The sequence below is a fragment of the Penicillium antarcticum genome (genome assembly GCF_028974205.1).
Source record: "Penicillium antarcticum strain IBT 31339 chromosome Unknown utg000009l_segment0_segment0, whole genome shotgun sequence".
Classification (NCBI taxonomy): domain Eukaryota; kingdom Fungi; phylum Ascomycota; class Eurotiomycetes; order Eurotiales; family Aspergillaceae; genus Penicillium; species Penicillium antarcticum.
Window position 1 is genome coordinate 73,803 of NW_026695307.1, and position 14,327 is coordinate 88,129.

At 44.3% G+C, this 14,327-nt stretch overlaps 3 protein-coding genes across 3 annotated transcripts; 1 reads left to right on the forward strand and 2 right to left on the reverse strand.

Moving 5' to 3' along the window:
- Window positions 1–1,330: 1,330 nt before the first annotated feature.
- N7508_008384 (oleate hydratase) lies at window positions 1,331–2,973 on the reverse strand (the record flags this gene model as incomplete). Its single annotated transcript, XM_058466448.1, has 2 exons — window positions 1,331–2,387; window positions 2,444–2,973. The coding sequence occupies 2 exons, from the start codon at window positions 2,971–2,973 to the stop codon at window positions 1,331–1,333; spliced, it is 1,587 nt and encodes a 528-aa protein (XP_058314294.1).
- A 5,977-nt stretch (window positions 2,974–8,950) lies between these two features.
- N7508_008385 (FAD-binding oxidoreductase) lies at window positions 8,951–10,587 on the reverse strand (the record flags this gene model as incomplete). Its single annotated transcript, XM_058466449.1, has 3 exons — window positions 8,951–9,084; window positions 9,171–10,392; window positions 10,450–10,587. 3 exons carry the CDS (start codon window positions 10,585–10,587, stop codon window positions 8,951–8,953), a joined length of 1,494 nt encoding a protein of 497 aa, XP_058314295.1.
- An 831-nt stretch (window positions 10,588–11,418) lies between these two features.
- N7508_008386 (eIF2B alpha/beta/delta subunit family protein) lies at window positions 11,419–13,064 on the forward strand (the record flags this gene model as incomplete). The annotated part of the gene is made up of 2 exons (XM_058466450.1): window positions 11,419–11,543; window positions 11,606–13,064. The coding sequence occupies 2 exons, from the start codon at window positions 11,419–11,421 to the stop codon at window positions 13,062–13,064; spliced, it is 1,584 nt and encodes a 527-aa protein (XP_058314296.1).
- Window positions 13,065–14,327: the final 1,263 nt, after the last annotated feature.

A 14,327-nucleotide genomic window follows, 5' to 3' on the forward strand; every position in this document is an offset into this window, starting at 1 on the left:
AGGTGTATAGACTTTTAGAGTTTTATGTAAAATTGGGCTATTGCGGTTCCCCAATGTTTGTGGGTTGGGTGCGGTTTGGGTTTGCGGGGCAACGTTTGGCCCCAATTGCGGTTTTTGGCGCACTCTACAACTAGCTATCCACTTATCGCAATGTCAGGAACACTGCCTAGAATACTTGGCCTGAGGCATGAGCATGCCTCAGGAACAGTGGCAGTATAGTACTACACCTTCACCGTCCTGAACAGGGCCAGTCTGTATTTATTGCATCCCCGCTAACCCCGGGAAGGGTCACTTTCTTCTATAATAGAGCCATGTTGTACTATACATCAGCTGAGGCTTCGACTTCGTTTACCTAACTAACCCCAGAAACTATGTGTTTTCTTACACTTACTCTCCGGGTAATACATATATTGAAATGTGCCAAACTTCGCCGAGGCGTCACAGTGGTTTCGTAGTCGCGCGTCACGAGGGCAGCCCAACAATAGGAGAGGAAATCAGACATCGGCAGGCCTTGACGAGGATGTAATTTCTTGTTCAGCAAGTGCAACACTCTACATGTTCATATAGGAATATATATCGTTGTCGTGGCCTGCATATCGCTTTTCATTGGGAGGGGTCAGAAATGAAACACACGCACCTTGTAAGATAAACGCTGATGCAGATGATGGACAAAAAAAAGCTATTGCACCAGAAATTATTCCTTCATATACGAAGAGCGCAGTTTATTCGAAATTAATTTGTGATTCACATTCTAATCCTTCAGGCAAATCGGACACAATATATTCGGAACCCCAAACTGGATTAGCGTGTTTCGAAATAAGGAACAAGAAACATTCTGTGAAAATAAGATGGTGAACCAATTATGAATCGTCCTGTAACAATTCCATACGATTGATGTACTTTGCCAGAAATGTGAAGTTGCACTGCGTAGGTCTTGAAATGTCAATTCCTACTTCCCTTGAACTTCTGGAGGTCTGCTGAACAGTGCACTGTTGCTCTCCTCTTTCCTCTGACCCTAATACCCCTGGTCACAGTTTTATCAACGACTATCATTGAGAAGAGTTCGTGAACGCAATATGATATTATTTGAAATGGACATATTCACAGAAACAATGTAATAGTTCAGAGAAAAAAACGGCAAAAGATAATAATCCATGGGAAAGCCACGAGCCCTATTATATCCAAATAAGATCCTTCGCATTTTCATTCCTAGGGGCAAGTTATTCTGGTAATTAAGACGGAATGAAGTCATAACAATCAAGAAGCCATGAGCATTCGGAAAAGCAAGAGATGACTGCCTTCCATTTTTGATCACTCACCACTCACCACTCTATACCAACAACTCGAATACCTCCAAGAGCCTGTTCTTCTGAATTTTCGAAGGCGCGTTGGGTAGCCCCATCAGATTGCAGACTGCCATCTGCGCTCCTCGGACGCTGTACTCCAAGCTGAAGGTTGTATCATCAGGAATTTCAACAAATTGGCCAATGAACGCCATATTTGTGGTGTTATGTGGGATCACCCTCGGACGGTCATTGTGCGCACGAGACAACAACATAGATGCCCCTAGCGGCAGGAGGCAAGGGATTGTTATTGCCGACGAAAGAAGTGTATCGGCAGGAAACCCTAGGTGAGAAACAAGCTCGAGAAAAATCTCTTCCCCAGAACATAGTTCCATCGGCTTTTTGACGAAGGTACCTCTTCTTCCCGGGTGTAGGGCGTAGCCCCAGATAACATCGAGGGTCTTTGGCTGTGTTGCGAAAACAGGCTGGTGAGGGACACTAATATTTAACTCCCAAGGACTCTCTAGCACGGTAATTATAGCGCCTGTCCCTGGCTTATCTCGGGTAAGACGGGCGTAACATTCCATGAACTCCGAATCACGCAGAGTGACTGTAAAGGTCTCAATCTTCGACTCGTCTGACCGCGTCAAGAAATTTGACGGATTGCCAAACTTGGGGGACTGTTGCTCAAGCTTCTGCCAGAGAGACCATTCCCCGGATTCCAAGCTTTCCCCCGGGGAAGATGGCGGTTCCTTGTTAGACCCTGTCTGCATACCAGTAGACATCGCGCCCAGTGTCACGATTACAATGTCAACTGGGTCCACTGTGATCAAACTTTCCTTCTCGTTTTCTAAAGCCACAATCTCCGAAATAGTAGTTGGATCACTGGATGGATATGATTTGAAATCAGTGACCATCGCATGGAACCGAAAGTCAACACCTTGTTCCTTCAAATATGTGGTCATGGGAATGATCAAAGACTCAAAAAGATTGAATGGAGTTCGTTCCAACTCCCGCACATCATTGATGGTGTGGATTTCTGGGAGGTATTTGGCGAGCAGCCTATGAAATTCACATGCGCTATGCCACCGTTGGAGCATAAACCTGGAAGCGGGTTAGTTCTGGGGAGAAAAAAAAGGAGAAAACAGGCGAGTGCTAACGTGGTGGACCACAGAGTCCAGAGTTCTGAATCGAAGAACGCCTCATCGAATATCTCGCTGATTTTCTTTGATTCGAATGAACTTTCGCCACTCAAGAGGAACTTGATGAGATCCATCCGAAGCTTTGCACCGATTCGCAGCTGATGCATGTCGATTTTGTGTGGTCCCTCTCCAGACTTTCTTATTACACGCGTCCGAGCTTTGTTCATAGGCCTTGTGTGCCATTCGTGCTCTTTGATAGCCTCCCAAGAAGACTTGGCCGGATTTTCCGGGCTGGGAATCATCGTGAGAAGGTCTTTCACACACTCCCCGTGGAAGTACGGCTGTGTGCCCGTGTGGAGCACGTATCCATCGCTCGAGTTTCCAGATGTCTTCATGGCTCCGCCGGAACCATGATGGATATCGAAGATGTGAATTTGATGCGGCGGAACCTTGGCCTGCTTAACCAAATGTACCGCAGCTGCAAGTGATGCGACACCACCTCCAATTAGCCACGCCTGTACATCTTGGGGGTTGCGATTAAGGGCCATTGTCTGTTCTGCTTTTGATTTGTATCTTAAATTTTTCAGTGCTTTCGTGTTTATTGTATTTATGCTTAGGTCGAATGTCCTCATTAGTCATGTTTGGTGCACAACGAATGGTCAGTCTTCCATTTGCCACCTGGCTCATCACGTCAAGTTGAAGTCAATATTAATCACTAGGGGTCAGGTGCAGGAAATCGTATGATTAAATCGATATTTTAGGGTAAAACCTACAGAGCCCAGGCCCTAATGTGGGCTGGAGCATACAAGTTCTAGTACCCTCACCGACGGCCAGACCCACCATAGGCCCGTTTACACTTTAGAAAACCACACTTTACCTAGAAATCTCCGACTTTATCAGATCATTAAAAAGATCTTTTAAAGGTGTAGCGGTCATCGGATTTAGTCGCTTTTGCCTGCGCCATGGTCGAAGACTCGAAAATCAGCCGCAAGTGATTTGAGTTGTTTCAAGAGGCAAGGTTCGATACGGCATCTTACCGGAAATATCTACAATCTTGACAAGACTGGCTTCGCGGAGCGGACTGCGATCGCAAACAATCGTCACGAAAGCTACATACTACGATCGGCGCTCACTGGGAATAATGAGTTGGTAACAGCGATGGAGTGTATGGGTGCTTCAGGGTAGGGATGCCCTGCAAGTATGTATTACAAAGGCAAGGCTGTATGCCAGCGAACTCATCGTGTCTGTCCACTCAATATTGGCTGTTTTACGATGTTAAAACAGTTATAGGGTCAGTTTGCTGAGACAACAGTGCGTTTCGGGATCAATCATTTTCAACTAGTCGAGTGACCTCGTAGCTTGATATTGGCCTTCGAAACCCAGCCCCCATCTCGAGCCGGTGTAGCGTTTCAAGCCGCAATTTTACACAAAAAACACTCTGAATGCTAAAGGAAACTACGCCGACAACATTCATCGATCGGACAACTACTTAATGATCGCCCACGCAGCCCACGTATCAAGCACTTAATCAGCTTCGAACGGCTCCAGCTCGCTACTCAAAGCACTTCAATTTTGTCGAATGAAGATCCATTTACGCGCAGAAAGCAGGAAGTACAAGCCAGCGGAGAGAAATGATTAACTCGTCAATTGGCGAGCGGTTTTCAAGTCCCACTTAACACGCTCCGTCGCCGTGTAGATGGTGTAGGCGTCGGAACGATCCTGAAACGGGTCTAAGATTCGGACCCTGAACGACCCGCAGCGACCCTCAGTTGTATAATTTTGAAGCACTTTCCTTGAACAGGATGAAAAAAATTGATGATTTATCGTACTAAATTACTATCAATTATATCTGTCCTCGTCAATATATTAACAACTATTGACTCTTAATTAAGTTTTAATGAAATTATATGAAGTTCGCTTGTAATTCAGGTATCAAGTATTAAGAACTATAGTCCCGCTTATTTTAGGTCAATATTATACGGACAACCATTCTTAGCATTTGGACCCAGGTCAGCTCACGCTAGACCTAATCAGGCCTGCCCAGGTAAGTTCATTTCCAATGCATTATTTGGTAAAAATTCATTGCTTCATGGCAATACTAGTGGTCTGAGTATCGGAAGCCATGAACCCTGGGTACTTCCATTTACTATGTCCCTAGTAAAAATTAAGTCCCTAAAGTTCTCCAATTTTGTATGTTTAACCTTGCCGCATAAGTAGCGCGCAGGAGAAAACTATCAATACAGGTGCTCCAACGACAATTTGGTGATCAAATGGTACTTTACCATTAAGGACAGGCTAATTCACTCGCAATATCCCTAATGCTTTTTATATTTAACCGGGACAATTGGGAATACCCGTATCGTAAATTCCAATACTAGTCAGTGCCTGGGGCTATGAGACGCTCTCGCTCTCCACAGTGGTCTCCTGGATAGTTGTTCAATTCAACCTCAATCGGTTCCCTCAATACTAAGGCGACGGATACCCTTTGATCCAATACTGTTTTGATGGTACTATTTTGCCATACTAATACATCCTGACACATCCTCATACACAATATGTCAGTGCTGCATTCATGAATACGGATTGAGAACCGGAATTATAGTAATTCCGAATGAGCGGATTACTAATGGTGAGCATAGCATAAATAGCAAGAAATAGCAAGTAATGAAAGACAGAGATTTGAAAGCCCTTATTGGCTAAGCAAGTTACGGAAGACAGCAAGTTCCAACACAATACTCATGCCTTAGGGTTAACCCTGCGTCTATTTTACTGGGCTATGATCCACCCCTCCCCACTAATACAATCATCCATGGGAGTAACGTCACAACTCGTCAACGATTCCCAGCCCAAGATCATTTACCATGTGCCTCGGAAAGCAAGGCCTGACTTCATAGCAGCTATGTGAAAATTTGAAATTAACCTAGAAAAGGTCTTGTAATTATCCCTCCTAGTCTCTTGAAGCGATGTCCGAACAACTTGCCCACCTGAGCAGGACCAATGATACCTTGCCATGGTAAGGTGTCTAGACCTTGCTGAAACAGTGGTATATCTGGCACTCATTTGTTCATAGGGAAGAGAAATATCGCCCTCAAACCATTAACCAGGTCGTTGGGCAGGAGAATGTGTTGCATGTGATACAAAGAATGATCGCGTCTGAAAATGTAAAGTTCAGCTATTTTCTTAGGTTCGTTGTCAATTGGATATCCGCATAAGAATCTCACGAAAAAGCTGCAGATACCACACATGCTATTCTACGGTCCACCAGGAAGTGGGAAAACTTCAACAATATTTGCGTTGACGCGCAGCCTGTACGGTTCGAACATAACCCAGAAGGTCCTCGAGTTGAACGCCAGCGATAACAGGGGGATGGAGACAGTACAAAGACAAATCAAAACATTTGCCAGTATGCGAAGACTCTACCCCGTCAGTGTGTGCAATGCGTTGAAAAAAATACCAGGCACAGGGCTCATTTTTAATGAAGTCGATTTCCATGGACCCCAAAAAAGCAGCCAAAAATTCAAATTTGTAATTCTCGATGAAGCTGAGTCGATGGAATATACCGCCCAAATGGCGCTTCGCCGGATAATGGACGATTATACAGCCAATGTGAGGTTTTGCATCATAACCAACCAGATTAACAAGTTGTCTCCGGCGTTGGTCTCACGATGTGCTCGATTTCGGTTCAGGCCACTCTCTCCATCGGCGATACGGACTCAGATCATGAAGGTCATCGACAAAGAAAATATACAAATAGAAGAGGAAGCTCTTGAAGGGCTGACACAAGTCAGCAAAGGGGATATGCGACAAGCATTATCAATTCTCCAGGAGTGCTTTTCAAGTGGTACGTATACCTTGGTTCTCAAATGACCTCTACCGTTTTCTACGCTCCTGCTGACATCTATGTCCTTCAAGAGACTTTTGCAATGGAAACCTCTTTAACGCAACGCTCTGGCCACATGAGCAAGATCACTATTGATGCCATCTACAGCCAAGCTATAACACCTTCTCCATCGGATATTGACTTTATCATTAAAGAAATCTTTTCTTATCAAAACTTGAGCTCATGCATTTCCTACATCAACCAAATAATGGCAGCTAGGGGTATTAGCCTCACTAGTATCATTGGAGCTTTAAGCCAGAATCTCCAACGAGACTTTGTTCCAGGATATTCCAAGATCATCTGGTTAGAAGGGCTAGCTAATATTGAATACAACGTAGAGTGTGGAGGGTCAGAGGAGATACAGACCGGGGCATTGGTTGCAATCTTGCGTCAAAGCAGGCTCGTGGTCAGTAAAACAGATTCCGCCAGGCTTGTGTTCGAAAAATCCGGTTCAATTCAGGATTGAGGTCTTCATACTGCCTGTATGGTGCATCATCATCTTTCATGCGCCCCCATGCTCAATTGAATGTACTTTCGGTGATAAAATGTGATAAACACAGCCTTGTGTTAGTACTTGGGATGTTTTCATTGTATGGATGTCGCGGGCACTCTAATTTTTCTACCGTGAAGAGATTTGACTTTTAAGCGCATTCGGCTTATACTACATAATTATGAATCTTTCTAAAGCTATACTATCTTCGCAGCCTGCTAAGAGCATATACTTGTTACATAGCTCAAGCATGAGTTGAGGAAATGAATATGTGTGCGCATGATATTGACACTATCTTAGTATGCGCAATGATATTTCTGCCTAGCATCAATTTAATACATTTCAGTCCCATCTGATTAAGTGTGATATCCCCAGTACCAGGTAAACCCGATAGGAAACTAGCCGGAACCACTGGGGGGGTCCCAGTCTAATTATGGGTTGTGCAAACTCTTTAACCACCTATTCGAGCAAGAGCTATAGCCTGTATTATTAAGATAAAGGTCCTGACTGCCAAGTTCTAAGTACTTCAACCATAAATAAATTGATTGTTAGGCGAGTCCTCATTTCAGGCCTCTATATGGACCCCCCAGATCACCATTGCGCTCATTGGATCTATAAACCTCCAAGCTTGTGAAGGGATGTATCCTTCATTTTATTGCTTCTTTTGTCTGAACTAAGTTTGAAGATATTCTTCAGCGATTCAGAACCATAATGCCAATGGTGAACAGAAAACAGGGAAAGCATTAAGGCGGTCATCTGTCGCAAAGTCTGCCGGAAATCAAGCTTGTGCACAACAGAAAGCAAAAAGTCCGAGCAATGTGCTTTCTATCAGTCTTTGGCGTCTCTGATGGATTGTGCAGTTGCATGTAACTCTGTTCTGAAAGAGGTATTTATTATATAGCAACCTCCGCCTGTGATTTTTTTTCAATTCTTGATACAATCAAAACAATGGTGTACAGCTTGCGCCACTAGAGACTGTCTAATAGTTCCAGTGATCGAATTATGTTAGACTAAAATGGCCCGCGCGTTTTCTCAACCCGTCCTGAGTGGTTCATTTTAACATTAATCGATTCCGAACTCAAGGGTTGAAACTTCGATTGATATAGTCCCAGCCGTTCTAAAGGAAGAACAAAAGTTAAAACAATGTCAACTAGTTTCAAGATTTTGATAGATTTTGATGGATTTTGTGACGGTGTACCTGCAAACGAATTGAATTGCGGATAGTAACCTGCAGACGCTGAACTAGTCTATCTCAATTCAGAAAGAGCAACTCGAAGCGTTTTACGACAATAGAGAGTTCATATACATGAAACAGCTGGAATATAGAAAAAAAAACAAAACAAAACTGTTTAGAAAGGTTTATGTTGCCCATAGTATTCAGCCCTGACACCCGCTTCGACTCTATCAACTTCCACAGCTGTTCTTAACGTGGGCAACAAGGTATATATGTTGATATATGTATACCCTCGGTGACTTTCACGCGTGGAGTCGGACTCTTATCCGCGTGATAGCAAGTTTTCTTGTATCACTTCACGTACAAATTACCGATAATCAATACATAAGTTCTCGGGATATAATACTCGGTCGGGGCCCCTTTTTGTCGTAAAGTCTTTGCATATGCATTCTATGTCTGATTCTGGTTCTAAAATGAACTTTCTGCGTAGTAGCAGCCGTCAAATTCCACTGAGTTGTTCCTGGTCCGACTCCTCATTTCATAATAATCAAGGCAGATTTCAAGGTGTGTAGGCTCAGCACATGGGAAAAAAAAGACAGGGAAAGGGAAAGACAAAAATGAATACATGAAGAGTATAAAGGAAAAGAAAAGAACTGAAATTCGAGACATTGCAAATTCGTGGGTGTGACTGACATGACGTCTCTTGTCTGAAGCTTGCTAGCAAGGAGCAGCTGTTGATCTGTTAAAGAGGTATCAGATAGTATGACATTTTTAAGACACTCGTTAAGGAAGTAAGAATTATCGTAAGCCTTCAAAACGAAAGTTTGCCGTTCCAACTTCTTGACACTATAACTGCTTTGACAATGTCTGTATGGGTTTCACCTATCAGGCAGGCGTTATCTCGCGGTTTTTAAGTTTCGCAGTTCCGTTCAGGTTGTATTTCAGTTTCTTATCTCTTCTCATATCCATACAGTCCAAATGCTATCCCTGTGCATCGATAAAAGCTTTGATGTTGTGCCACTTTCTGAAGATATTATGCGGATCATACTTCTTCTTCAGCTGTCGAAGACGCGGCAGATTATTTCCAAATATTGCCTCATTGGGCAGGTCACTCGCTGTGGTCTGGTCAATGCTTTCCATAGTAACGGGGCATGTTGCGGTACGTGGAATAATTGGAGTATACGTACTCGCACTAACTTACCCGCATAGTTCGCATACACTCCGGTTCCTTGCTTGGACATATCATAGTTGGGTTGGGCTGCGATGCCTGCAATTGTTCCAATCCGGTTCACTAGATCTGTCTGTAGCGAGCGGATTCTCTCATCCAGGTGAGGATCATGCCATCTGAATATAGAACTGACATTATAATAAGGGCCCCGGCTAGCAAAAGCGGTAGCATTGTTTGGAACCTTGGCGACCTGTGTATTTGGCAGGAGTTCAAAAAATAACGTGCTTTCCCTGGCCTGCGGGAACTCCCTCAAGATACCATCGAATTCGTGGAATATCGATTCTATGAGATTAGAATCCAAAGGGAGAGTAACATTCGATCCTCGCAGGCTTTTTCGAGGACCCACGTTTTCGTCGACAGGAAGGATAATATCGAACCCGCCAAGACTGCGGCGACGAGTCATTGTATCAACCGCATTCAACATGCCGTTGAGACTATCGTAGGGAATCATGTGTGCCTCATTCACCACTGGTTCCAGGGAGAACACCGGGGAAAAAAATCGCTCTGCATCTTTTTGATTCCCGTTATAGAAGACAACCACCAAGATGGCGCACTCGGTCAATAAGCGCGACGCGGTGAACCCAAACCAGAAGCCCTGCTTCCCATCGGTAAGAGTCTCGAACTGGTTCGCAAAATGAACAATCCCACGTAGCTTATCAGCTGAGAAAAGAAGCGTCCCAGCAAATACAGCGTGGTTCTGTTTATGAGCTCGGAAGCACAACTCTATGGCCACTCCAAAACTTTGACCGGCCCCACGAATGGCCCAAAAGAGATCTGGATGTTGCTCTTCTGATGTGGTAATAACGCTGCCATCGGCTAGAATCATTCTTGCCCAGAGCAAATTGTCAACCGCTAGGCCAAACTGGCCGGTCAGCCATCCGTAACCCCCTCCCAATGTTGCTCCTGCTACCCCAATATGGTTCAGTGTACTTCCGACAACAGCTAGCCTGTACTGGGCTGCTGCAACATCGATATCTTCCCACAGGGCCCCACCCTGTGCAGTGAGCACTTCAGCTACCGGATCCACGTGGACCTTTCGTAGATTGCAAAGGTCCAAGACGATACCACCACGAATTGTCGAGGCTCCAGTAGTTGAGTACCCTCCGCTTCTGGTTGTGAAGGGAATTTGATGGCATCCGGCAAAGCGGACGACTGCGGCTGCTTCGTCGATTGTTCTGACCCGGACTACAGCACCCTTAACTGGGTCAATATTTATAGTAGCTGCAGCATTGTGCTAGTAACAATAACTTACAACTTGTTCATCGCAAGAGTCACTCCATTGCTTGATTCCGTCCTCGTAACCATCACATCCCCAGGTTAGAATTTCGACGTGCGTTCCTTCCAGTTCCTTCCTCAAGTTAGAGATGGTAGATAAAGGTAAGAACGGCATTGTAAGAGAATGTATTTAGTTTTTGTTGCAGATCAAAACACTTGCTCGTGTGGTTTCGCGAAGTTTTAGGCACATCAGATGATTTTAGAATGACATCAAATTGTAGAACGGACCCACCCATGACTCCTCTGTAGTTAGTCTCGTGTAATTCCTGGGGCTTGAGAAGGCGATAATTCTTTCCATGGTACTGAAAATTTAAAGTTAAAACTGAGAAGCAACTTAAAGTTTTATTGTGGTGTGATAGCAAACCTCGGGAAATCAGCGCATCCGCGGATACAAAAGTATTTCTCAAACCGAGAAGGGCGGATACGACACCTACGATCTCCATACATTGTTTCTGTACGATAACGGGGTAATCTAAGACTCTCTCAACAAAGGCCTCACATCATAGTCCTTAAGTCCAATCCACTTACCTGATTCCCTCAAACACATAGTCTTTTCGTCTCGCATTAAAATTCAATAGAAATTCCATTTGACATGCAGTTTAAAGCTTAGCGTGGGCGTTGTTAAAGCCAGTCCCTCTGTTTCTTTCCTCTCCCCGGTGCTAGTATGCCAAGATGAGTACCAGCTTTTAAGCGAACAAAAGGCACATTGATGCACGAGTTTAAGTATCTGAATTCAAGCCCTCGAAAATGTTCGCGTGGTCATATTGCATGTCAAGTACAATGGTTTATGACTCTCTGGTCCATGACGTACGGATGACAGCACCTTCATGCAGACAGAACATAAAATGAACATCTCAGGGTACCTCTGCAAGTTCATATTCTTTTTTCATCAGCAATTCATATCTAACCACTTTCATCACTAGACTGTCGTAAATTGTGACCTGTGATGAGCCACTCAAGTGGGCCTGGATTCCTGCAGAGATCTGTGGTCTCCTCTTTCATCTTCCTCAATGCAGAACGTGAAACGAAAGTGGCGTTATTCAAACGAAGCAATAAAGTGAGCACATATCGGTAAATTAACCACCAGCTTATCTTATCAACCTCTCGGGCTGGAAGTTTCCTAACTTATGTAGGCACTGTCTAGCCCCCATCTCAGGCTATATAGAGCAAAATGAAACACCAATTACAGCAGCATGGCGCGAGATCAGAGAGGAAACCTCCTTAAATTCACACGACGTGAACCTTTGGCGCAAAGGCAAACCCTACTCTTTCAGCGATCCCTCAGTTGGTCGGCAATGGACAATTTATCCCTTCTCATTCCGACTGGTATGCTGCGACGAAGGTGGTCGTGGGGGAAAGGGTATTCAAATTGATTGGGAGCATGAGAGCTGGGGATGGTACAATCCCGAGTCAATAAAGGATGATGAACAATTTGGCGGAGTTCCGCGACTAGAAGAAAGCCTAGGACGAGTCTGGTTTGAAGGTAATATGAATGAGGGGGCAAGCAAGGCATTAATTGCAGGTCTGGAGCAGCTGAAGGCAGACCACCAAAGCGGATTCAACGAATTGACGTTGGCTGCACTAAGAACCTACCAGGATGTGATAACCCAGATGCAGCCGGAGAATAGTACAAAGTGGTGGGAAACCGCTCGCATGGTTGTATGGCATCTCTGGAAAAATGGGCGGGAAGACATGGGGTCCGCTATCTTGAATCCATTCCTGGAACTGCTGGCCGAAATACAAGGTATCCTACATCAGAGCCTTGACCGCGGCGTGGAATGGGAGTGCTTGCAAGCCGCACTCTCCCACCACATACAGAGGCAAATAGATATGCCCACACGCATACAAAACTCCTTTGCGGCTTATGTCCAGTCCAAATTTGTTCCCATCGTGCAGTCCAAACCTAAAGCATCTCTGAACATTCTCACATTGTCCGCTAGCTCTAACATTCGCAATAGCGTGCTGGATGCATTCGCCGCTGTTCCAATTCCTGATCTAGACCTACGGATTCTGGAGTCTCGGCCACTCTACGAAGGTGTCAGCATGGGGTCTTCCATAATCTCTGCTTTTCAAAATAAGTTTCCAGGGACTTCTGAAAAGCACCTAAAAATGACAATTTATACCGATGCATCCGCTGCGCTCGCCAGCAAAGATGTGGATCTCGTCCTCCTAGGAGCGGACCGAATCTCCGACTGTGGGGCAATCAACAACAAGACCGGATCCTTACCGGCTATTTTAAGCGCGAAGCATATCTCTCCAAACTCCAAATTGTTAATTCTTACCGCGTTGGAGAAAATCGCTGGGTATGGTGTGGACGACGATCACAACCAGGAACTGAATGATCCTAAAAGGGTCATGGATGGTTGGTTGGATGCTGGTGTGAAAGGAGTCAACATTATCAACGACAGCGTTTGGAATGCTTATACCGGGGATAATTGTGTGATCAAGGTGAACAATATCTTCTCTGAATGGGTTCCAGCTGGACTAGTGGACGCATACATATGTGCAGAGGGTACTCTGGATGTTTCCGGTATCGAAGAGAAGGCAGAGCAAGTGAAACAAAATATTGAAAGGTACTTTGGCGGTTTGTAGTCCAATAAAAAAGGGGTTGATTCTCTAATCTGATTTTTGTCTTTTTCACTGTAGGAATTTGCAATACATGCCATTTCTCCCTGGTCTCCTGGATATCTCGAACGTGTGATTTCTTTTTTTTCTGGAACATAAAATGAGAAGTGTCATGTCCTGTTTGCATGTAGGTCCATACAGATTTTGATTGCCAAGGTTCAGATCATGACGATACATACAATGTGGGGTCCCGGACTTACTAATTGTACATACTACTGAAGATTCTAAAGCCATCCTGCTTTGCATGCACGTGCCCACCAAACTATTGAAAGCTTTTTGGTCTGGTGGAGTTCAAGTTGTTATCCTAAACCGTGAGAGGTATTTATCGATGTCGTGGTCGCAGAGTGGATGCTCCTTCCATAAATCAATATTCGGATTTCAAGCGGTTGAAGCGGTATAGGTGGCGCGTAGCGGTTTGTACGTATTAGTTAAAAGCTTAGCAGATCCCCGAGTTCATGAAAAGCAAAGTAAAAGGGTTTATGCTACCCGTTATCGATATTATAACTTTATATTAAACTGAATTACCACGTTTTGTTGTGATATTTCGCATAATCGTCCCCTTCATGTCGGATTTTCAAAAAGACCTTCTAAATAGAAAGGTTTACGTAAAATATATTTTATAAATAGTTTAGGTCGGAACCTAGCTTAGGGGTCAAACGGATTTAATTATTATAGAACGGGACGGAAAATCCTATTCGGTAAGGGTTTATACTATAAAATCGTGTATTGAGTCGCTCGAAAAAGGTCTATTACTGATCTATACCCCTAGTATAGCATTTTAGCAAGATAACGTGAAGATTCACCTATTAGAGTTAATAAAAAAGTGGTTTAAAACTTAAAAATGTTGAGTTTCCATTATTAGGGTGATGAAGTGGGGCAGGTGTAGATACTTTTCGTCTCTATCTGTAGGTGGCCACTTAGATTCAAATCCGTGTCGCGCTAGGTAAAGTCTGCGAAGTTCCTTTCCACAGTGGCCCAGTTCTGATTGCGCACATAATACCGTTATAATCAATTAGGTTTCTGTCATTCCTTTGCTGCATCTTCCTAGGGCCCTGTGGAGCCCATGCTACTCTGCGTCATGCCTAGTTCTTAAGAAATTTAACTATTACTGTGGGGATTGAAAACAGAATTCTGGCTGTGGTAGAAGGCCCAGGAGATATACGTCTGGTATAGAAAGAGGCAGGACAATATGGAGTGAGGATGTTTCGGACCTCTTGGAAATTAGCGGAT